The 25400-nt window shown below is 40.1% G+C and overlaps 1 protein-coding gene and 1 non-coding gene across 2 annotated transcripts; both read left to right on the top strand.

Moving 5' to 3' along the window:
* Nucleotides 1-412: 412 nt before the first annotated feature.
* On the top strand, nt 413-17788 carry LOC115418970 (G-protein coupled receptor 22-like). The gene is made up of 2 exons (XM_030133537.1): nt 413-777; nt 13867-17788. The coding sequence occupies exon 2, from the start codon at nt 13992-13994 to the stop codon at nt 15675-15677; it is 1686 nt and encodes a 561-aa protein (XP_029989397.1). The 5' UTR covers nt 413-777; nt 13867-13991; the 3' UTR covers nt 15678-17788.
* A 3270-nt stretch (nt 17789-21058) lies between these two features.
* On the top strand, nt 21059-21131 carry trnaf-gaa (transfer RNA phenylalanine (anticodon GAA)). Its single transcript has one exon. It is a non-coding gene; the product is annotated as a tRNA-Phe (tRNA).
* The last annotated feature ends 4269 nt before the right edge of the window (nt 21132-25400 follow it).

Here is a 25400-nt window from a genome sequence, read left to right as displayed (position 1 = left end):
CTCAATGTGCATCAAAGCATAGACAGAAACCTCCAAAAGCCTGTGCCACTGTCTGGGGAAAGTGATATTATCAAGTCAAGCCTGAATCGAGTCATTTTCCTTTGAGGAAGATCAGGTGAAGTGTGTGTAATATATTTTGAGAAAGAGAGAGAGAGAAGGAAGGAGATGCAAGTAATTGGGAAATCTCGTTGAATGACTACGGAGGCGCCTTCACCCTTGAGGAATCTCAGGTCGTCCTTGTGAAAGGCTACCCATCACACATGCACACACACCAAAACCCCCCACTCCTCCCGCATCCCTGTCTCCTCCCCCTTCCAGCAGAGCCGCTCTCCATCCCTCTCCCCCTCCCCACCTCCCCCCTCCTCTTGCAGCTCACCGTATTGGTCGCTGGGATGGAGCGACTGCGCTCAAACGAGCGGTTAGCGCATAATCAGCGTTTGGCCGGTCCGTGCGTGGGGTACCGCACAAGTCCTCTGCGTAAAAGTGGACTAGTGTAGCGTACCGTGTTGAATGGGGAATGAAAAAGAAAAACGGCAAAACACTGTGATAATAGGAGTATCAGCCACTGCTGTGCGCTGTGTCTGCAGCCGTGGAGGGTTTCCCCCCTCCCGCTGTAATATTTATGACAAAACGGAGGCAAATTATTCTGGTCACGTTTTTGGCTGACAGCCGGCTGTCCTGGAGAGCGCTGGAGTGAATCGGGGTCCAGTGCTGGTGATAGCGCAGCGCACCGACACCTGCAGTAGGATGTAAAGGGAATTCCCACTCACCAAACTGGTAAGTTTGATCATATGGGACGTTTCTTCTCTTAAGACACATTTATACATTTTCATGTCATGTTCTGACAAATGTAATATTCCAATCTGATTTAACTGAGATAAACAATACTTGTAAAGGAACGTGGCTTTTTCACAGGGAGAGCTCCTGCGTGGATATTTGTCTTGCAAAATGAAATGGTGGGTCGTCTCATATGGGGGACAACAGTCAAAACCTGTTTTCAATCCCGACCGGAGGAGACAAAAACAAATCCCATCATTGTCAGACCAGCACTTATGAGGGTCCTGTCAACAACCTCCACACTTGTAACCGGTTGATAATCTGATGTTTTCATTTCCAAGTGTCAGATGCATGAGGGAAAATCATCTTTTAACCATTTTGCTTTTCTTGTCCTGTGTAGTAACTGACACTTGTACCTCAAAGAGAAATGGGGGTTTGAATGCATGATTGTCTACAGAGGCCAGTACATTTAGATTCGAGCAGTTCCACATCCTGATAAGTCTCCCATTTTCCAGGGACCCGCGGTGATTGTTGATATGCTTCAGTCACATGGATGCGCCACGCTTGAAGGTGGCCCCTTTGATCATTTTGAACAAAACTGGCTCAGGTCACCAACTCCTGTTTTGACATTTGATGTTTTAATTACACCAGATTTTTCCATTGAGCTCATATTTCCAAGTGTTTTTATGCCACTACCCGTTAGACCGTGATTTCAGAGGACTGTTCACCAGAGCTCCGCGGCATTTTTATTAGATTTTTTATTTTTTAACATTTACCAAAAAAAGAAAAGAAAAAAAAATACCGCTTCTATGCACATTTTAACGGTGTTAGAATTCATCGGTCCCCTTGTGTTTACCTTAAGTTTTCTTGTCTGCATAGGCCTACATGAAGTAACGGGTTGCAGTCCATTATTACTACTGTGCATTTTCAGTAGATCCTGTTGAGTGTATGACAAGAATTGTTTCCTATCTTGTTGATGAGATGTGAAATGGGAGCATGTGTTTGCTTTGTGGCGCAAGGGTGGCCCTGTGTGATGGATTTCTCCCTGCTGGACAGTGGTGCAAAGCAACATCCTCTCTGGTTCAGGATTTGGTCTCAATTAATTTAATGTCAAACTGCAGCCAGTCTGCAGTAGTAACCACTATCATTTGAATTAATAGACTTGACTTTTTGAAGACACTTGTGGATAAAGTTCTATATAAAAATAAAGAAATGTATTAATCAATGATGTACCCATAATTACAGATACAGACTTTATTGACAAATTCTCTTTATTTAAATTTTATTCGTTTTATTTTATTTTGTAATAATATTGCAGTCTTGTATTGTGGATTAATGCTGAAACATGTAGTTAATTCACTTAACAGGTATTTGCATAAAAACATAATACAGTACATGTTGATGCAGAAAAGTTCCTCCAAAAGTACCGAGCTCACATTGGTATACATACATTCCACCTTTTGCCTTAACATGCCTGTTTTGACCACACTTATTACAAAAATATACAAACAGAAGATTAAAACAGTCATATGGAGCCTACCATGTCTGATGTTTTGTGCCTGTGTGTGTGTATTTGTGCATGTTTGTGTACATGTTTAACAGCTTTGTCTCTTTCTCTTTTCCATAAACACTCGCTGCTGTGAATCCCAATTCCACAGTCATTTTAACATATTCCCATTTCCATTCACTCTCATGGTGGCAGCCCCCATGTTTGCTTTGCATATGGGTCATTATGTGTTTGCGTCTGTGCATGTATTTATAGAGAACCTTTGATGCTGCTGGTGGGAAAATATTCCACCACACGTGTCACTCCACAGCTAGACGCTGCAGCGTAGTTGAGGGAAGCTGTCATATTCTGTTTCAGCGTGAAGAGTAAAGGTGTACTGTAGCTCTGATGTGATGTGTTGACTGAAAAGTTCATTTTAATATATCAGCGGTAACACGTAACTGAGGAAAGTACACAATATTCATGCAAAATAAGCTCCATTTCAATATTGAACTATAATTATTGAAGCTTCTGTTTGTGTGTTTTGTTTTTGTATTGATTACTTATGTGATAATGATTTCACACACAAAGTTACCATATTTCATTACCATATTTGGAACTAATACTCCAAAAGTTCATTTTCCACTGACAAATGTTAATATTGCTTTACATTTTTCATTTTGTCTTTAATTTGACACTGTTTACAACCATGGCAGATGTTGAATCCATGTAAAAATCTCACTGCAGTAACTCCAGACAATTACATTTAACTGCTGAGTGAGCCTCCAGCAACAGCAGCTCTCAACTGTATTTAACACATTAAAACTGTCTACATTTGCTAGATACACATCCTGAGCAGCATTTCACAGAAGTAGGTGCATGTTTATACAAACAGCCGCGCTCACCCAAGAAAAGAGACATCCCACAAGCCATATGCACAGGTAACTACCTCAGGTTTTATGGAGCTTTTCTTTGTGGTTAGCGTACTTGTGCAAAACTAAAGCCAATTGTGCTTCATTCCCTGACCTAATATAGTAAATAACACTGTCCCTGGAAGTGCGTGAGTGCATGCAGACATTAGAGGTGAAGCAGATCTTAGTGTGAGATGGAACAAAAGCAGGGAGTAAAAATGACAGACACGTGGAAAGTAAGCAGGGAGAAGAAATGGAAATATAAATCATTAGAAAAGCAGAGAGTAGCGAGCAGGACAAAGTAGAGATAGACTCAGAAGGAGGGAGACAGATGCACATGAAAGAGAAAACCCATGTATAAGACTTCACAGACACAGCGTGGCCACCAAACTGTAATTTAACAGGGATGCAGCTGCTTCCCTGCTTACTTCTTCCATGACGTACTATGTTATGGTGTATCATCAAGCTGCTGACACATCTGCAACATTTGATGGAAGCTGGCAGGAGAGCTCAAGTGTAAATAAGATTTGCTTGACACAAAAAGTGTTTAGCTTTTGCCTTATTTAGTTTTCCCCTCTAAATGTTTTTTCACCCTGGTATACAAAATGAATGTATTTTAGTTGTGTGTGTTGTCTTCCCCCTCCTGTGGTTAGACCTCTATCAGTCTTTATCGGTTGATTGTACAGATGCCTGCAGTCATGCTCTCCTCTCTTGGCCAATGATGTCCTGTCTGCGAGAGATAAATGGCATTAATTGAGCTCTAATTGCCTTCTACAGTGAAATAGCTTAATCATTTTAACCTGGTACAGAAAACTAAAGCCTTTCTTTTTCCTTGTACTCGATCATTCCTTTAGTCTTTACTCTTTACACCTTAACATCCTGTCCTTAGTTTTTCCACCTCTTTAACATGTCTCTTCCTGTCTTAAAACTGGTCATCCATGAACATTGAACATGAATCCACTTTAAACGACTCTAGATCCTGATATTTTGGTACTCTCTCTCTGTGGTTATTGATCTGCAAAATCAATCTACAAGAGTGCAAAATGTGGAAATTATGCAGGCTGAAGGGATTGATTTAAAAATAAAGTTCTACTGGAATGAAAAGTAAGCGTTGTATTGGAGGATCTTAGCATATGGCAAATGACTCAAGTCATATCAGTTGTATACACATTGTCAGAGCTGCTGATCAAACAAATCTTCACAGCATCTTTGACTGAAAGCTTAGATGACACATTTGGTGTAAACAGAGGAGATGAGAGTCAGACTGCTGTAAATTATTTCCATTTGCCGTATCTGTTCAATCAGCACCTATTAATATCTGCTGCAGGATGTGGTTACACTGGAAAATCTTCCCACATAAGGGAAAGAGGATGCTGAAAAAACAAGTCCATTAATGTAATGCTCAAAGAAAAAGTGGGAACCAAGTTTGTTGTCATAAAAAGAAAATATAGTTTTGCACAAAAATAAGCACCATTTCATTAAATTTTGGCTCTACATCTAAAGCTTTAAGATCTGCTTTTTGTGTCTCTTTGTGAGTGGATATGTTTAGTGAATTAAAACATGTGATCATGGGTCAAAGCTTTTTCTGGATGAAGAAAAGAGCTGAGTCCGTTATCACACAAACAGCTGCTAGTTTGATGGTGTAAAGGTCTCACCAGAGCAGCACTGAAGTGACCAGAGAGTTAGCACTGCAGTTATTTATTATTTATTTTCAACAGTCCAACACCACACGAGCGAGTTTTTAGCACAAATGCTACATTAGTTCATCAACTGCCTTTGGACAATCCATTAAGTCCTGATGACAATTGCTGTCTAAGTGGCAAAATGAAGGGAGATGTCCCTAATCATAGCTAATCACTTAAAAGCACATAAGGAAAGTAGGAATAATCACTGGTATGATCGAAATACTGAAAGCTGTTACATCTCTCCATCTCCCTATGTTCTTATCATGTCTTATTGTCTTAGTATCATAATCACTAATTGTTGCTATTCTGCTCAATGGGCCAGGGGACAGCTATGAAAAGCCCCAATTTACATAACAGTTCCTCATTGCTCATCTCAGCTCTGCTTACTATGGACTATGATGGATTTTTGATTTCTTCTTGTTTTAAAGAATCATGACTATATGGCAGCCTTGATTGGTGCTTATTGATGGGTGGTACATGTAGTAGCAAAATTACAGACAATTACAGACTTGCAATGTTCAAGCTGAACATAGGATACATAGGCTGGAGTGTCTTTAATGAATACTGGAGCCAAATAAAATTCATCACAATAGGTGTCACTTGGTAATGATGCTTCACACCCTGTGAACCTGAGCTATGAAGAGACCAAGACCTTCTTCCTCTGCTGAGCTATTCCTATAGATTACAGGCTGTGATAATTAACGTGCCTACTATAGCTTCTGTAGCAATGTTATGGTTTCAACCTGTCAGGCATCCATGATTAAAGTGACTGGACTCATCTGTACTTATTTCACCTCCAACAAGTTGTTAGTGATAAAACAGCAGCCTGTGAAAAGACTGCGTGCACTGTTGCATTATGAAGTGCTACTTGAAGATTTGAAATCACAGCATAGTCCTTTTAGATGATCTCGGGGGAAAAACACGCACAGATATTGTACAGTGTAAAAGCAAAGACCCATGTGCTGATGTAAGATGGATGGAGACGAAGGGAGGCAGGGAGGTGCAACTGGGACTATTCAAAAGAGAGATGGATAGAGGTAGTGAGCAGGGAACAAACATTCCCCTCCAGCTAGCACACAACTCTGCATCTGTCTGCACACCCCTAAACCTCCCTCCCATCCATCACTCCCTCCACCTGCCTCCTGTTTTCATCTTCCCTCCTGTTACCTCCGTCCCTCTCCCGTAACTTGTCTCAAGCAAAAGTGCGCATGGGATTCAGCACTTTCTTAAGCACACAAGATATCATTCACCTCAGATTGCAATCTGTCTTCTGGTATATCTGCAGAGAGCATATGGGCAGGGAGCATGTGCAGAGACGTGGGCTGGCAGTGGGTGGTTGTGTGGGTGGGTGGCAGTTAGTGATACATTCTGGACTACACAGGGGGGAAAGCGTGTCTTAAGTGAGCTTGGCAGCGTAATAATAATCCACTTTTTAATTTTACAGTGTTAAATGCCACTTGGGCGTACATGAAGAATTTGTCTTAACACTCTCTGTGTTATGTAAGTCAACAACTGTGACCAACATATAGTATCCATATGGAAATATGGAAATGTAATATACAATATATACTGTATGTTCCTGTAAAGCAATCCATATTATCACATACATAAATCTCTGTAACTTTATAATACACACAAAATACCCATAGTAAAATTTTACACATGTAAATATATGAAAGTGTTCCACTTTGTAGGCATCATGTATAATTTGGAAATATACAGTATGTTTTCAGTTCATATGTGCAATATATTTCATATGTGGAAATTTGACGTATGTGCCTTTGTGTATAAGTAGTCACATTTTGGCGTTTTCCTCAAACACTATCCCAATTACAAACTCACAGTGTTAGATTGGGTGGGATGTTGTCACTCTCACTGCGATGGTTGTGTTCTGGACTGTCCAGGCTGCTCTGCTGGGAGCCTGCCAGGGATGCTGCTGCCCAGCTGGTGGCTGCTTGCTGTTAGCGCTGCTGGATGAATTGAGTGGGAAAATTAAGCCTTTGATCGATTGTCTCACTGCAGACTTTAGGAATACCTAAGACAGCCATGAGTCAGCTTGCTGCATGCACCATCATCCTGTTTGCTTTCCTCCTTTTTCGTCCACCCTATGTTCTCTCACTTTTCCTTGTCTTCCCTAAATGTCATCTTTCAGTAGAGAGCCCATAGAATCATAGAGCAAAGGTTTCTTTTTAATCTTGCCATTTTGTGCTGACATTTTATACTTTTACAGTAAAAAAAAAATCTATGCAGGATGAAACACAAAGAAAATTCCCTCCTGTCAGTAGCCACAAAAACAATAGTACAACACAAGTGCACATCAAACATATCTGCACACCTACAGTAAGGTGCAAAGGCCCAGAAAACTGTTAACTCATATTAATACTCTCTTTTTGTTTGTTTTTTATTATTCTGTTTTTGTCTGACAGTGCATGTCCCTTTGTTGAACCAAGATTTTAAGCTGGACCCAAACACACAGGGACTTGGGGAGGCACTGGATAGTTTCCAGCAGCTGAATGTGAACCACACCAGCAGCAATACGCATTAATAATATTTATTGCTACTAACAGGACTGACTAACAGTCCAGTGTGTTTATGGAGATTCATCATGGTTATGTGTCCAGCATGCTTAGTAGAAGTCAACATGACCTGTTTAAGAAACAATCCATTGTGTTAGTTTACTCATTTCAACCTGAATTGAGGTTCATTATAAACAGCTTCAGCTTCCAGTGGCATCTAATTTACAACTGGAACTTTACTCACTTGAGCTGCAAATGCTAAAAAGTCACTGCTCAGTTGAGATTCAGCAGTTCAGTAGACAATTGCTTTTGTGGAAAGTGGTTACACCCTCAGAAATATGCAAACTGAGCATGAAAAGTTTTATAGAGGGCACAGGCTCTGCTTTCATCTGAATAGCTGCCAAACTGAAATCTCATGTGTACTGACCACATTATCACATCTAAATTGCAGAGGAATAAGCTGACAATGGGAGAGTTTGTAATATCCCATTGGTCACTATACTTTTTTTTAAATACTTGTCAATCTTGATGTTTCTGTTCCTGTCCTCCTGTGTCACCCATTTCTGGGTTTTTCACACCTGCTCGCCTGCCGCTGGTCTTGCCCCCAGCGATCCCCATACTCTGTATACTCGCCTGTCACTGGGTTTGATCCCACTCAGCCTTGTGTATATATATTGTACTTCCCTGTTTGCCATGCCTCTGCACCAGATTGTCTTTGTTCGTCCTTGAGTTTTTATCCTTTGAATTTTGGCTCTGCTTGCTCTTCACTTTTTGTATTCCTTCCCTGCATTTGTTTACTTTGGATGTGGACTTATCGCTTATGGATAAATGGCTGAATTCCCATCAAAAACTTTCCTCTTTGACTTTTGACCATTATCCTCTGTTTTTCTCTGCTTGTGAGGCTCTATTAGCCAAAACGTGACAGCGTACCCTCAGGCCTTTGGCAGGATCAGCACTTTTTTTTGATAATAGCAGCAGGTTAAGACCCCTGCACACAGCAGCACTAAGGACAGCAGTCATGACAGGAAGGCCGCATTTAATTAACTGTTTCTGCCTGATTTCAGACGGATCCAGGAAAGTGTATGTTGTTCATTAGACAGACGCACTGGCCTGGAAGGATGCTTTTCTCTATGATGTATGGGACATCTTTTGTGCATGCATGTACATGCATTTTAGATCAGACAAATAAGAGCAGATAAGTCATAAGTCTGGTTGAATGCACATTGATTATACTGTACTTAGTATTCCAGCTTTTTTCCCCCCTGTCTCTTACTTTATAACCAAACAAAGAAAAGAGTCTATAAAATAGGACTGCTTTGTGGTAAGAAAGTCACAACACTGATGTTAATAGTTTTTAATTACACAATATCTGATTAACCATAGAAACAATTATTTCATGACCTTGAACCTGATAGTAACACCCACTGAGCTACTGCTGTTCTGTGTTGATTACACTGGTTTGACAAAACTTTTTGCACACTATGCTTTTTTCCTCCCTACAATTACTTTTAGCAGTTGAGGGAAACACCAGGCTAAATCATGTTATTGCATGTTCCATTTGCACAGGTTTGAGCCTCTGCTTAAGCCAGTTGTTCTAAGTGGACAGCTGAAAATAGAGAGATAGCTTGTAGTTAATAAAAGCTGGTGTTTGTTTTTCTCTCATTTTATGTCATACAAACTCTTACAAGACAAATGCATATTCTTCTGGTGTGCTTATGCTGTGTATGCTGTCTGCATATTTCACAGAGACAAAATGAAATGCCTTGTTATAAATGCTGTCAGGGCAGAATAAGCCCATTATTTGTCTTTGTGTTGGACAGAAGTAATTTAGCCTCTGGCAGGCAGTATGTTGTAAGGAGTAAAACCTAAATACATGGATAATTTATATGTATGTATCTCTGCGTGTATTAATTTAGTATTAGAAGAGGTTGGCAAAGACAGAGAGAAACTCAACCTGTAACACTGTCAACAGGATCTGTGTTTAAATTTACTCTCTGAAATCTGAAAAGAGGCTTGACAGCATATAATCTCCTACCCAACACCAATAATAACCAACAGCAGGATCCAGGAAGTTTTACAGTCAAGTCAGTTTTTATTGCTATTTGGAAGGAAGCAAAGAATCAACAGTTAGTGAGTCATAGAACCTTAAAGAATCATACAGTCAGAGCAAAAACTGTAAATGAAAGTCACTTATTAGATTCCACACATTCATATTATTCACATCCTTTTCAGTACATGGTTGCAAATATAGCTGTTGATTGACAACTGACAGCAGAGACTTTGACTCAAATATAGAATCAGGAATCATGGTTTATCTATTTTCCTTCACGATGAGTTACTAAAGGAGAAACTGCCTGAAAGACAATAAAACTTGTCAGATTTGATTGCTTGCTTGTTTCGGTCATTTCTTAAAATAGCTATTTTAGTTGTACATACCCGATTCTCCCTTTGCCCCTTTCTCCTCTGTCTGACTTGTCAATCACAAGCTGGATGGAATTTCACCTTGTTTCCAGCTATTTATGATCGACACAACTTTTACAAATACACACTGCAACAAACATACAGCTAGTGTATGCCGATTGGAAGACTGCAATGCACTGGCAAACCCTTCACTGCAGTCTGGCACCCGGAGGTGTGTGTTTCTCAGTTACACAGTTACAGATGTTTAAGGTTCTAAAACCTCAAATGCACTTGCATGTTTACAATTTGCAGTGAAAGCCTCAAACACTGGGGATTATTAGGGAGAAGCTTCGCAAAGTTCAGCAACCTGTCGACACATTTTAATTTGCCTCTCTCCTCTCCCTATAAAAAGGAGAGTATTGTGACATTTCCTGCCCGCAGGTCAGAGTCACTGCTGTTCATATAAAAGGCTTCTGACATTTTGTCTTGGCCTCAAACCACATGCTAGCACAGATGTTTTCTACAATTTTGTCTGTGGTTCTTTGTGTCTTTTACCAGTTCGCTACACAGTGCAGGCAGTCATCTGTATCACAGAACTGACTGTGGATCACTCGGTAATAGAAGAGCTCCAATTTCTCCTGTTGAAAGCTATTCAGTCTGTTGATTTCACCACTGCACAGTCATCCCATTGTAATTACTGGCAGAGAAACAGATGATGGCCTGATGTTCAGCCACTGATCAAGTCAGGCCTCTGCATTATAACAGCAACTGGACATTTTATTGTTTCTTTTTACACTGGTTTGTAATAAAGTCCTGGTCAGAAGTTAACAAACACTTTGCTAAATGCATTCTGACTCAGTTTTTGGCAATTCCTAATATTTCATTAAAGTCAATCAGCTCAAGTACTTTGTTTTGATTAGGTGGGAAATTACAGAATAGCATTAACGAGGATATTTTATTGCAGCGTTAGAGGTCCATTGTGTAAAACTTAGCAGGATTTAAGAGGATCTAATTATAGAAATGGAATATAATAATCAGAATTATATTTTATTAGTATCATGTAAACATTTTTTGCTATTTCTACAGGAGCTCAGAATTGACTTTTATCATTTTATCATTTTATTACAAGTGGCATCCAGCATTGATGTGGCTTACTGTGTGGACTAGAGTTATTATCCTCTGAGAGCCCAGAATGGACAAAAGTAATATTGGCTCAAACCAGAGTCTTTGATGTTCTTTTTTTTGTCCACTGAAGGAGAGATTGTGTGGTGAAGATGCAGTTGGTTTTAATCACTGCGACATGTTAGTGAATATTTCACTCTAATATTTGGTGGCATTGCCTTTAAAGGAGCAGTATGGAGTATTTATTAAGCTCTATTTGCATAAATAGAATGTGTTCATAATGTTAATAATCATATATTTTTTTAATGTGTCAACAAGGAGAGCAGGTCCCTTCCATAGAGGCTGCCACATCTCTACAGTAACTCAAAATGGATAATGCACATTTGGTTCTAGTAGGGCTTTTATACATCTTTCACATTTTCAGAAGCCACCATAAGTTTTTGTAACTGATTAGAAGGAGAATAACGTGAAAGGTATTCAAATACTTGTAGAGAGTAGCCTTCCATACTCCTCAATCATTAATCTGCAGGGGTTTTGAAATTAAAAATTCTGTTCTGCATTATCTGAGTAAACTAGTTCAGCTACTTCAATGGAAGTCTATGGGATCTAGGACTTTTTGGAGATAAGCCCAGTGACTGTCAGCTATATTACCACAGTAATGCCACGCTTCCACTACGTGGTACCAGCTCTACTTGACTCGACTCGACTCGACTCGACTCGACTCGACTTGATTCTACCTGGCCTTTTTGCATTTCCATTACGTAAAAGAACCTGGAATCTGGTACCTGAGACTATTTTTTAGTACTTGCTCTGCCAAGGTTCCAAAATCGGTGAAGAGATACTAAAATGTGATATGATCACTGACTGATCAGAGTTGTCTCTGCGTCGTTGCGTCATCAGTGTGCGACGCAACATTTTTTAAAAACCAGACTCAGAAGTTTACACTAAATATACTGATAGGCTAATCTAGGATGACAGCCTGAAAAATGATGAAAACAAAATATCATCTCATCAACGTCCTCCATTGTGTGCATGAATTACATTGTTGTTGTTCTTCTTCTCTTCCTGAAGATGATGTTGCGGAAGTTAACGTCGCTAAGATGACCAGGTACTCTGAAGTCGGTAGTATCCTGTAATAGAAATGGTCTCCAGGGGTAGTACCTGGTACCCGAGTCAGGTAGAGTCGAGCCATGTAGTGGAAACGTGCCACAAGACACTTCTGCAATGGCTTCATTTTAGAGCAGAGGTCCTTACCCTTTGAGCTCTTTGAAGTAACTGAGCAGTAGTATTACCAACAGACTCGATGCATTCAGCTAAGGTGTTGGCAAACCTTAGGCTTCATTTGTATCTTTTGATACTGTGACCTATGTTTAAGTATGTCTATGTGGTTAACAGCTATTTGAAATGGCAATAGATATGATTAACAGGGATAAAATGAATTCAAAGTTATTTTATGCAGCACTCAAAATGAGACCACAGGTACCTGTGAGAGGACGAGATAGTGAGTGTGTTTGTGTGCTCCCTTGCCTCAGGCTTGTTAAATTGGCAAATCGATGATGCTTTAAATCAATGTTCCAGCAACACCGCAAACCCCATGGAACCCATTAGTGGATTAAGATAGACCACTGTTCCACACAGAGTTCTGTTCTGCCTGCAGGTTCTTTCCACATGACAAATGGCAGGAAAAACTGTGAAATAATACTAAGAGAAAAGGGCAAACCAGGGGGTGACAACAAAAGCTGTGGAAGAGGAAAGGTTGACAGTAAATGCTGGGTCAACCCTACATGTGACCTGCCACCTGTAGCTCGTTTTCGGTCAGAAGAAGAGGGAATGGATATGTTTTCACTGCATATTGACAAGGGGTCTTCTTATCAGATTAACTCACATTTTATATAATTCGCATGCACAGGAGAGCAGCCAGCCGCAAACAGCATGTTCTACATGCAAAGTAGTCTGTCTCAGCCACTAAACTGTAAAAGGAACAGAGTGAGAAGCAACGTGAGGGATGTAGGAAAGCAGAGCAGAAAGTGGGGGTGTGGAGAGAAGATGCCAGGGGAGCTGCTGTTTCACTGATAGCATTGTTTATGTGCCACTGTCTGTGGATCATTGATCCATTTGTCTTCATTACATCTCCCTGTGAGAACTATTAACTGCTGCCACCCTCAGTCGGGGGTCTGCAGTGTTGACATGCACTGCAGGGTCTCTACCAGCCCACCGATGTCGCTGCCACCTCTCTTCTTCGAAGGTTAAGTTGACAGATCTATTCTGCATTTGGAATAAACAAGACACAAGACATAAATACAGATGTCATGTTTACTAGGACTGTAAAGCAACTTACTGTAGATCATGGTAGATCTTCTTCAGAGAGGAACCAGTATGTCCGCACTATTTGAACACATATTATCTTTTGGTTTCTGCATATTTTCACATTCTTTACCCAGCAAGCTTAATTTCTGTCCCATTTCATGTATGTTACATAAGAATGAATCAAACATCCACCCACTCACCCTCCTGAGAAGCATGGTTTCGTCTTTATAACAGAATTCAGTGCAGTATATGAAATGTAAGCAGTCAGGGAATATTCCCAATTAGTTTGTTGAATTCTGACTGTCGAAGCAATTCTCTACTAAACCCCTGCTTAATGCTCCACCAAGAGACACCCTGCTCAAATTTCTCTCTGAACCATTGCTATTGTCTATGCGAAACATGTTGTCGTCAATCTGCCTGAGCCTAGTGAGAATCATGGGTCATCAGCAGCAGCTTGCAGCATGACACCAGCTCACTGTCTAGATCACTTTCACTACAGTGTGTCAATTTCTAGCCTCTCTTTACTTGTGAAATATGACAGGTTTGATTTGTACCTGTTGGACACTGTTATTTTTAGTAAAAATAAGACAAGTTGATAGTTGAATAACTTGATGTTTCACTGTCCTCTTTCTGTCTATCTCTTTTTTTTCTATTTTTCACAGAATCACCTGCAGATCTAACCATTATCCTCGTTTTGGTCTCATTTGAGCCAGGGGAAAAGAAGACACAAAGCATGGTCTGGTGTGGCGGCTGCTGTTGCTATGTGTGACAGAGTGTGGTGGTGTCAATGGAGACCGAAGGCTATCGTGACCTCCTGGAGACCAGCGACGGTCAGGGGGTAAGCCTGGATGGAGGGGGTGGAGTTGGGGTGGAGGAGGGCTGGAGCACTCCCTACCCCCTGGGCTTCCAGGTGTCTTTGACCACTGTGCTGATGCTGGAGTTGGTGTTGGGATTCAGCAGCAACCTGACCGTACTTGTGCTCTACTGTGCTCAATCCAACCTGGTGGACTCAGTCAGTAACCTGGTCACAGTAAACCTCCATGTGTTGGACATACTGGTCTGTGTGCTGTGTCTACCTCTGACTGTGGCTGTTATCCTAGTACCAGCTAATGGCAGTGGAGTCAGCAGCCTGGCCACACTGTGCTGCTTTCATGAGGCTTGTGTCACGTTCACCAGTGTGGCCACTGCAGTTAATGTGCTGGTCATCAGTTTGGATCGATATGACATCTCAGTGCGTCCGGCCAGTCGTCTTCTGACTCCACGGCGGGCAGGACTACTATTGGCAGCAGTGTGGGCAGTGTCTCTGGCGGTCTTCTTTCTGCCATTTCTTGAGGGTGACTTCTTCTCCTCAAGAGTGGAGGATGGTGAGGATGAGGAGCTGGAAAGGCAAAACAATGACTCTGAGGTCACTACTGGTCACACCCCTGTTTACTCCTCCATCTCTCCTTCCTCTATACCCACTGTTCACCCATCTTCCCAATCCCACCACCTGCCTCCTGCCTGGCAGAACCGGACACTGTTGTGTGTAGGGGGACAAGGTTATTACACAGGCATGGCAATGTATTACCACTTGTTACTACAAGTGCCCTGCTTCTTCATTGCTGTGGCTGTCATGTTGTTCACCTACTCCAGGATCCTGCAAGCCCTCAACATTCGCATTGGCACCCACATGATGAGGGGCACACGTACAAAGGATTCTACCTGCAGGATACGCTGCAGGAGGCAGAGGAGGAAGGATCTCAGTTTGCCCACCGAAGGAGCATCCTCCAACCAGAACCAGCACACCACCCATCCTCCCCTCATCCCTTCACCCACTCCAACACCAACATCTCCTCCACCACTATCCTCCATGCCCCAGGGAATGTCTGACAGTGGAGCAACTGTAACCACTGTTAGTACTGCTGCTACCACTCCCATTGCCACCACGCCGGCTACTCCAGCTTCCCCAACCCCAGGTTCAGCCTCAACGCAGCCCCACGCCACCTCACCTCTGCCTGCCTCCTCCATGGGTGTACAGGCCTCAGTTTCTGCAATCATCGCTTTAAGACGGGCAGTGCGTAGACATAGAGATCGCAGAGAACGCCAACGTCGAGTCCTAAAAATGTCCCTCATCATCATATCCACCTTCCTGGGCTGCTGGGCCCCTCTGTCAGCAGTCAACGTTTTGATCCTGTGTCTAGGTCCCAGTGATGGCCTGGTGAGGCTCCGACTCTGCTTTTTGGCAATGGCTTATGGAACCACAATCTTCCATCCTCTGCTCTACGCTTTCACCAGACAAAAGCTGCGGCGTGCCCTCAAAACACGTGTCAAGAAAAGGGTTGTATCTCTTCTGCAAGTGGACCCAGCCCCTAGTGGGGGGACAGTAATTCATAACTCTTGGGTAGAGGGTGGGGGCCAGAGGAAGACTCGCAAGCCACGGGTAGAGGCCAGTGATGGCACTGATCGATGCCTCACAGAGGCCGTGAGGGAATGAGGCTGGTCTGTAGGGCATGTGTGAGTGTGTGTGTGAGAGAGAGAAATGAAGTGTTTGCTTATTTCAATTTCCAAGACAATATAGATGCATGAATATACATAGGGTATATTCACACAAAGGTGGGAGGAAAATGAGAGCAGGTAGTTTACAAAGGTCAGGGTTAATGCTATGGCCTCTGGTTACATGCAGATTTAGAGACAGGTGAGTCCTAAGCTCTCATTAGAGCATTCCGTTGGCTCTCCTCACACTGGCCCTTATTAGTTCACTTCCTCATTGATGAAGTGGCCACTGCATCCCAATGGCAACACTGGATACACATTACTATGACAGCACCATGACCACGGCTGCTGAAAATTGTAGTGTGCACCCCAGTCATAGGGGAAAGGTAAGATAACAGCAATTGCATACATTATTGCTCCTGTGTGCACTTTTTAACTTGCATGTGTATGTACTAATGCACAGATAGACAGACACACACAACCCAAATGCTCCACACACATATGAACATACACTTAATGCACACTGATCTGCATTTACGCATTATCTGTGAAAGCACACCAATATCTACCTGCACAGATATTCTCAGTGAGAAAAGATTTGATTTCCTTTTCTTTCCTTAATTTTTTTCATGCCTTAATTGAGTTATAGATATTCTTGTGGTGCTGAATGTCCTGGTGTATGTTTACAACAATGTATCAGATTGAAGGAGTTTGCACAGTGGTTTAAATGGTAGTTGGCAAGTGCACGCATTCAGATACAATGTTTACAGACTCATGTAAAACTACCAGGAAAGAGGTTCAGATTTAATTTCACACTAGCACTATATTTGTGCTTTTACAGAATGTTTGCAAGTTGAAACCAAAAGGCATGGTTATTTTTGTTTGTTTTTGAAAAAAAAATCCATTAACAATAACAGTCATGATGATGGTGGAGATGCGGGCATTTGTGTGATTGTATTTGTATGCTTGCACGTGTGCATGTATGCATGTGTGGTTGTGTGTGTGGTTGTGTAATGAACAAATGAGTTTGTGTGTCTATGAACATGTGCAATAATTCATGAGCAAAGCAATGACCCCTAGGATGTGAACAAAGAAATGTTGGATTTATATTTGTGGTTTAGATTACAGAGAGAAGAGAGAAGACAGGGGACTTAATCTTCTAATTTAGCAGCAAGAAGCTGTTAGGCATAATATAAAAGCAAATTATGTGGAGCAACTGTAACTATGTGTATATGACAGGCCACTGTAATACTTCTGAAATTGTATCACTTGAGTTTTAAAATGGAAATCAAAGGGCAATTTTTTTGTGAAAACACCACTGGAGCCGTCTCTGTTGTCACTGCAGGTAAACTAACATCTTAACCAGAAAAATCTTATCATGGAAAATAATAACAGCTGCTGATAATGGACATCCATCCATGTTAGCTGTTTGTTGCTCTGGAGGGCAGAGTCACTGCTTTTGGACTTCACTTTGAAGGAGTGCAGAGGCAGACAGAGCTCTGTCAGCTTCTCTACTGAGGCCTGGACATGTTTCACTATTATCTGTGTCTCTCTTTCTCCTCAGGGCTTCAGGTGTCATTTCAACACGTGCTGGATATAAAACAATAAACCAGCTGTTGTAGTATGGATGTTACAGTAGGTTAAGATTTATGTCATTAAGTAGGTTGAGTACTACACTTTAAACTTTGTACGGGCTCACATCTTGAAGAGCTCCACGACCTTTGGGCTATCTTCTCCTTCATTCTCAATCCTTTTACACTATTTGTGAGCCAGACAGAAGACAAGAAATCTTGTGTGTTCATGTACATTTTTCAGGGATGTAAATATTGAAATGTCTGCTTTGGGTTTTAGTCAGAAAACCTTTTTTGGGTCACAATCATCTGCCGGACAGAAAATCAGCCATTGTGATGAACTCTAAGTGAGTTGAAAAGCTACTGTAAAGACATGATACATGTAATTGTATTTGTGTTAATACTATATGTGTGTACACTGTAATGTACATTTATGATCACGTGTATAGAGAAATCTTAGTATTGTATAAGATTTATATTATGTGTTATTGTATAGAACAGAACAGAATCTGTATTATTAAAAAGGTGATCTATCTAAGAATTGCTGTATCTCCTTTCACTGTGTCCATTCATACACATTTCATGTTAAAAGTATTGATTGTCCATGGTTGGTGTTTTTGAGATATTGATTTTTGTACCTGCTGAGAAACAGAACAACCCTTGTTTGGTGTTTCTACCTTGTTACAAATACTGCAGCAAATGAAACCGACATAGATCTGTTTGATTTGTTACAATACTTGTAACAAGAGCTATATTTCTGGAGTTTTTAGACACTTCACAGAATGGAAATGAAAGAAATGGAACAAGGATTAAAAAGAAATACAAAATTAATTGTATACATTTTAGAATACACATCACATATGATCACTGCTACATTTAGGCTTCTCTCAGATCTTTTTAATCGGAAGCGTTGCTGGTATTCATCACATATGGAGCTGTATTTCTGCCGTCGTTAAAGGAAACTGCTTGAATTCACCCAAGTCATAGTGACGTTTAAATTCCTTTATCCTTTTTCTTTGGACCATACTGTCCGTATCTGTCTCTCTTTTTCCAGCTGTCCCTCCCTTTTTACATCTCCTGTCTCCACTCCCATTTCTCTGATCCCTAAATATAGAAACTCCGTCCCAGATACTTGCAGTATTTAGTGCTGACTATGGTGAACCCTCACTATGCCTCACTGTGATGTGACAACTGTGCTAATCACCAGTAATAATGATGATAAAACTCGTAAGTCAGGTAAGCAACTATCGAGGCTGCACTATCTCTTGATGTTGACACTTCAGTTTTAATTTTAGCTGTAAAATCTGTGTGTGAGTGAGACTACTGTCATAGTAATGCTTTTTTTTCTCTTTTATTGAATAAACACTGAAGATTCTGTCTTTCTACTTGATAATCTCATCAACCCCCTCCTTTTCCATTCCCCCATCTCCTCCCTTGGTGCTCCTCTATATTCTACCAGTTTGCATTTTGTCTCTTATCCACGCTGAGGCCTTCCAGAACAAAGCCAAGGAACAGCTGCAGCGTCTGTGAAGGAAGGAAAGTCACCTTGGGGGACGACTGTGGAACAAAAACATGAGAGATGGAGTGAGAAAGACAGGGAATGAAAAAGAGAAGCAGTATATGGAGGGAGATTAGGGGGAGAAAAGAAGAGGGGAAGGGAAGCATCGAAGCTGGCATTGGGACATCATGACTAATAAAGAGAAAGCATTGCATCACTGCAGATCCCTGCCAGAAAAAAAGAGAAAAATAAACACTGTAAGTAGAAAATGATAAGATTATCAGGATGTACTGTTTTTAATTTTGCCTTGTGGTTCTGCAGTATCGTTCCTCCATATCATGTGGTAAAAATGTTTTCATATTTTAATGTCATCTAGGAAACACCCAGGTCAAGCAATCGGCAACTAGTAGTCAATCCAAAGTCTGCCCCTTTTTGTGATTGATGGCAAAGCATTCAATTAGCAGTGACTTTGAGAAATGTCTTCACCATTGTATGAACAACATGATGGATCGGAATAAAGCAGAGTAGACTTCCAGCTGCTTTAACAGTATATTATTGCTTTTCCTGGTTCTTGTAGAGGTCTTTTGTTATAACCAATGCTAGATTTTAGTGTTATTGAATCAATGACACATTTTTGTGCAGTTTTGACATGTAAAAGAGTCACCTTAAGTCAATGTAAATGGAGGTATAAAATTTCTTTGATCCCAATACAAAATACAGAGCTTATTTAAAGGTGAAACCCCAATATTTTACTCCAAAGCAAGGTCAAAACAGAAAATGAGTTTGTGTTCTGACATTGCCGCTGTAGTAATTTTGTTAAAAGCACCTAGAATTAATGCTTCAAACAACCCAGAAGGCTTTTATCATTAATCTTTTGCTTTTATTGTAAAAACATGCATACAGTGCCATGCAACGTATAATACGTTACATTAAAGCAGTTTATGTATTCCGATGGCGCCATCTTGTGTCCAAGTGTTAGAACTGCTTCAGACTAGTGATGGGAATTCCGGCTGTTTTAGAGAACCGGCTCTTTTGGCTAGGCTCACTAAAAAGAACCGGCTCTTTTGGCTCCCAAGTGGCTCTTAAGATTTTTTGGTGCTTAAATTAATATAATACCAATAAAAATGTAAATTTATGCGCAACATGAATTACTAATGTAAAAAAAAAAAAAACATGCACTATATCAAATGTTTATTTAAATGTAAATACACCTTTATTTATACACTCTACAGAGTGATTAAAAATAAATAAATTAGAAAGTGCAAAAAGAAATGCTTAACTATTTACAAATGACCTTTACTAACTTTTAACTATTTTAAACTTTTAGCTTTCACAGCGATGCTGTAGATACTGCAGTAGCAGCAGCAGTAGACACACTGGCACCTGCATTAATATCTCGTTCACTTGCTTGTGTTTTTTTTTTCTTCCAGTTGCACTGATGGATGAACAGTTCTCATGTGTCTGTTTGTGGAGCCAGCTCTATATGAGATTTTTATCTTGCATACTCTACATTCTGCCTTAGTTTGGTCAATGTAATTAAAATGTGTCCAGATTTTGCTGCGTTTCCTGTTTTCACTCATTTTCTCAACTTTTTTTTACCTTTCCAGGTCCATTTGCGTTGTGGTCCCTGCTCTCTCTCTCTCTCTCTCTCTCTCTCTCTCTCTCTCTCTCCTCTCTCTCTCTCTCTCTCTCTCTCTCTCTCTCTCTCTCTCTCTCTCTCTCTCTCTCTCTCTCTCTCTCTCTCTCTCTCTCTCTCTCTCTCTCTCTCTCTCTCTCTCTCTCTCTCTCTCTCTCTCTCTCTCTCTCTCTCTCTCTCTCTCTCTCTCTCTCTCTCTCTCTCTCCTGTTCGTGCGTTTGCTGTGTGTGTAACCCCGCCCCTCTCCCTCTGGTCTGGGGGTGGGGGCGGGAGGGGGAACGAACGGGACAAAGCGGATCCCAATCAGGAGCCGGCTCTCAGAACCGTTTCGTTCGCGACCGACACATCTCTACTTCAGACAGAAGTAGCTTACTTTGTTCCATCGACGTTGTCTTGCTGTCGACGAATTATCAATTTGGTGACTGCGTTTCACACATTATGGTATTTTATTTACTTCAAAAGCACACGTCTAACTTGGCGAGGCAAGCACCGTTAAAAGTACTGTTACATTGGCATTTAGCGTTTAGCTAGCTAGCTTGTAGGCTAATTCAAAGTATATTTAGCTTAACTGTTGAGACTCAGGAGCAAAGTTAACACCATTTTTAAAAGGTATGTTATGAGTACAACGTTAATAACGGTCTTATAAATAAAACTTGTTGTACCAGCGCATGTCAGGCGCCGAAATAGCTCAGTTGGGAGAGCGTTAGACTGAAGATCTAAAGGTCCCTGGTTCGATCCCGGGTTTCGGCAGCAGTGAGTGACTTTTTATCTCGGAATTCTCCCCCGAACAGGGTAAATTTTCACTGTCTCTTAATTATCCTTGAACCAACAAGGACTATTATACTCAGTTTAACACTCATCATGTCAGAGGTGTGTATGCCATTATAAAAAAACATAAGTAGGAGTTACAAATAAGATGGTGCAAAGAGCTTATGTTTTTACCTGATACGATTCAATTATACTGTATTAGCTAAACACAAAACTTTAGTTTAAGCTAGCATTAGCTAAATAAGAATTTTATTTATTTGAATTTTTTCTTCCAGTACAATGCAAGTTTAGCCAAACTGTTAAAGGTTTTTAAAAACAATTTCTTTATCTCAAAGAAAAGTGAAGCAGTAAAGCAAAAAACAATTAGCACAACAGTTAGCATTTACATTGTTGTTGTTGGCTAAGCTAGCTGCTAACTTGTTCGGGGGCCCAAGTTAATGCAAAACATAATGCAATCATGTTTTGCGCATACACAGTAGCAGTATTTATCAAATTTCTGACTTTTGATATTGGGCTGATATCATTACAAGTTATATTTACTTAACTACCCTTGAAATGTAAGGTAGAAATATATTTAAAACAACTTTGCTAAAAAATTATTGAAGCCCTTTCATTTTTAGCTAAGGGCCTGTCTGAATCCTTGCAACTTGAACGTCTCAGCTGACAGAAGTCCTGGCGCTGGCAGCATAAATGTTCACCAGGGGGCGATGTTGTCCAATAAACCAGTGATCTGCATCCTCAACAGTTATTTGTAAACATGCAGTTGATCTTGGGCTGATGAAATATGTAATGATTTGGGGCAGATATGGCTGTAGAATAAACACTGCATGTTATCAACTGTATTATTCTCTTTTTCGGAAAAATGACCAGTCAAATAATTTGGTATTGCTCTGCTGCAGAATGTTACTTAATCTAATTTATATGCTAGCTGGTTCATATTCATAGCAGTGGAGAAAAAAATTGCCTGAGGGTTTGAGCATCCTGGGGTTGTTTCAGGGTTTCTAATGCAGGTTATAAAAATGTACATTCACTGAAAGTGGGTGGGGGAATTACACTATAAATGTTAGAGCTGCATAGTACAGCAGCATTTAGTAGTTAGAACACTGTCTGTACTTTGTGGAAGTATGGGGCTAATCATATTTATTTTACAAATATTGACATAATTATTTCTCCTATAATAATGCAGGGTTTCTACAGCATAGGTGGTCTGTGGGTCAGCATTTTTAGTCACACATCAACATCTAACCCTAACCCACCTTTGCCCATTTTTAGCTGGGATAAGCTCCAGCACCCCCATGACCTTCTTGAGGATAAAGCGGTTCAGAAGATGACGAGTGACTGACTATTACCATACTTTATGCAGAAGTGTCGAAAAGTGATAAATGATGTCTGAAACCTGCTAAAGAAGTCCATCGGGAACCAGCTGCACTCATTAGGCCTATATCTGTTTGTTCTTGTCAGATCTAGCCAGTTTTGATGTCCTCTAAGTTTTTTTATTTTTATTTATTTATTTTTTTTTTACATTAATTTGCCTTAGGTGATGTCCAAAAGGATTTGGGTACTTCACATAAGCCATATAATGGTATTGAAAACCCTGTAATTGTGAAGAGGCATACAATGTTGTGCTTGAGTTGTGTAATCCATACAGTGGCTCTTGATCATCTTGCAGATTTTAATCTTGCTTCAAATCTTCTGCCATGTAGTAACTTGACCACAGATTTACATCAACATTAATATTTCTAAGTTGTTTTTTTTTTTTTTTTTTTTGTTTTTTTTTTTTTTTACATATATATATATAGTTGAATTAATTTAGTCAGATTAAAGTTTTTGGGTTCATCAACTCCTGACACACTTTTGTAAAAGCTTTTTAAGTGAGAAACAGAGGTTAAATACATGCTGTGGGCTGAAACTAAGATAAAAAAAGAAAAATTAAATATTTTATAACTGCATCTTTTACTGCCATAAAATGTATAACTTTTATATTGTTGCACACTGTTTGAACAATATAACAATAAAAATGTTTACTTTTTGCATAAATCAAAGTCTACCTAGGTTTGTCAGAGTAATGATTGTATTGTTTGAATGAAATTCCATAGTTTAACAAAACGGGAAAAAAATGCATGAACAGAAATAATACAACTGATAGAAACCATTAGTGGAAAATAACTTACAATCAGTGAAAAGGAAAGGAACGCCATAATTAAACAATAAATTAGCAAATTCATGAAGAACTCAAAACTGTGGTTTGTTTTAGACTATTAAGTTCCCCATTTGTGAAAAAAAAACAGGTATATACGTATGACAATCTTCTATATATAATATACATAATTAAATTCTGTGATAGTTAAAAGTTGTTGTTTTTCCAGCATTTAGTATTTGAAAACAGTGCCAAAATTAAAGTTTTCTTACCTGTTGACATTTAATCAAACAAGACCAGAACCAGAGGGAGCACAGGGCTTTTAATGAGCTGCATCTGCTCATTGTTTGCAGATGCAACACAGGAGCTCATTGCGTGACACTACGCTGATGTTTTCATACGTCATTGTCAGATATGCCAGTGCACTGGTGACGGTCCTTTGGAAAGAAGCCACAATCTTCTCAAAACAAACCCACACTTAAGGCAGTAAAAATGAGACAAAATGTGAACCCCCCATATCTGCCCCTTCACAAAAAACAAAGCATTTCTCTCAATTTCACTGTAACCGCATGTACTCTACTTACAACATGCACTGTTTATTTTCTCCTTGGCATTCTGTAACTTCAAATAATCTCAGTCGCTTCCATATTTTTTTGGTATTTCAGTACTTCCCTAACCTGTTCATTGCCTAAAAGGCTATGTCAGTAGAGAACCACTCCTTGGTTTATTTATACACACCTTTCCCCAAGCAGACTGAACCCAGTGCACTCTGTATGTGACACGTGAGCCATTTATTTTTTTGTAGTTGCGTCTGTGAATGTGTTCATATAGAAGAGAGTGGGGTAGGATCTTGCTGAAGTGTTTGACTTGGCCACAATTACAACGTTTAACATAATTTACTTAACAAGAAACATCAAGAAATGTTCTTTTGTTAAGGAATACAACTTGTGATAAACATCACGTGTAATATGTTGAAGTGCTTTACAGTAATATTTGGTGTATTCCAAAAAACTATCAACTTTTTTTTTAACTAAACATGGAACTATACAATACTATGTATTATAACATGTAACTGTAGTGCTGTTATGTAACACACTGTGGTCATGGTACAAACCGGCAGTTGCGAAAGTCTGGCGCGTCTCCTAAAACATGATGTTCTTAAACCTCCAAAAAGCATATGTTTTGTGGTATTGCGACAGTGAGTGTGTGTATGTATGCGTGGCCAGTCAGAATCAGTCAGGCATCAAGTTGTATAAAGGCAGCTGTAATTATTTCATGGCTGAACTGACAGTTGAGCACAAGGCCATATGTTGTGGTCTCTTGGGACTGCGTCATCAGGATTTTGTCTTAAAGTCATCTTACAAATCTTTTGAGAGTTTAATGGTCTAAGTGATGATTCACATAGAAACTTATCTGTCAAAATCACTTAAGGCTTCAGGCTCAGACAGAGGGTTTGAGGACTTATTGTGAGTGTGACTGTATAAAATGAATTGAAGTTTGCATTAAACAGTTTGAGGTTTTTCTTCAAGATGTTGCTTATATTGTTGAAGGGAAATGTACTCCTCTTCTCTTGCTGCAAAATCCTGAATATTTTTCATTTTAAAACCTTTGTTTGGACAAACTGTCAGACATGATATATTACTACCATAAAAGCCCTCTTTCAGTGCATGTGCAGTGATTGGTGAACATATAACTCCTGCAGAAGTTGCGTAAAATCTTGCTTGTATATATGTCAGGGTAGAGACTGCGATCTGGTAGGATCGGCGATTCTACCAGTAGAGACTCCGATCGTAGTCTCTACCAGTAGAAACTCCAATCAGAGTCTCTACTGGTAGAAACTCCAATCCGAACCCTAACCCTAACCCTAACCCTAACCCTTCTACTGGCAGGATCGGAGTTTCTACCAGTAGAGACTCTGATCGGAGTTTCTACTGGTAGAGACTACAGTTGGAGTCTCTACTGGTAGAATCGCCGATCCTACCAGATCGCAGTCTCTACCCTTACATATACGAGCCTTACATTTTTAGAGATGTTAAGTGAGAAAAACTAAACTTTCCCTTTTAGCAGATGGCTTTGTTAAAACCCTGTCAGAAACAGTTACTATGTACAGTGAA

Source organism: Sphaeramia orbicularis, chromosome 5 (assembly GCF_902148855.1).
Source record: "Sphaeramia orbicularis chromosome 5, fSphaOr1.1, whole genome shotgun sequence".
Classification (NCBI taxonomy): domain Eukaryota; kingdom Metazoa; phylum Chordata; class Actinopteri; order Kurtiformes; family Apogonidae; genus Sphaeramia; species Sphaeramia orbicularis.
The sequence above is the reverse complement of the archived record's forward strand: the minus strand, read 5'-3'. Positions and strand labels throughout refer to the sequence as shown.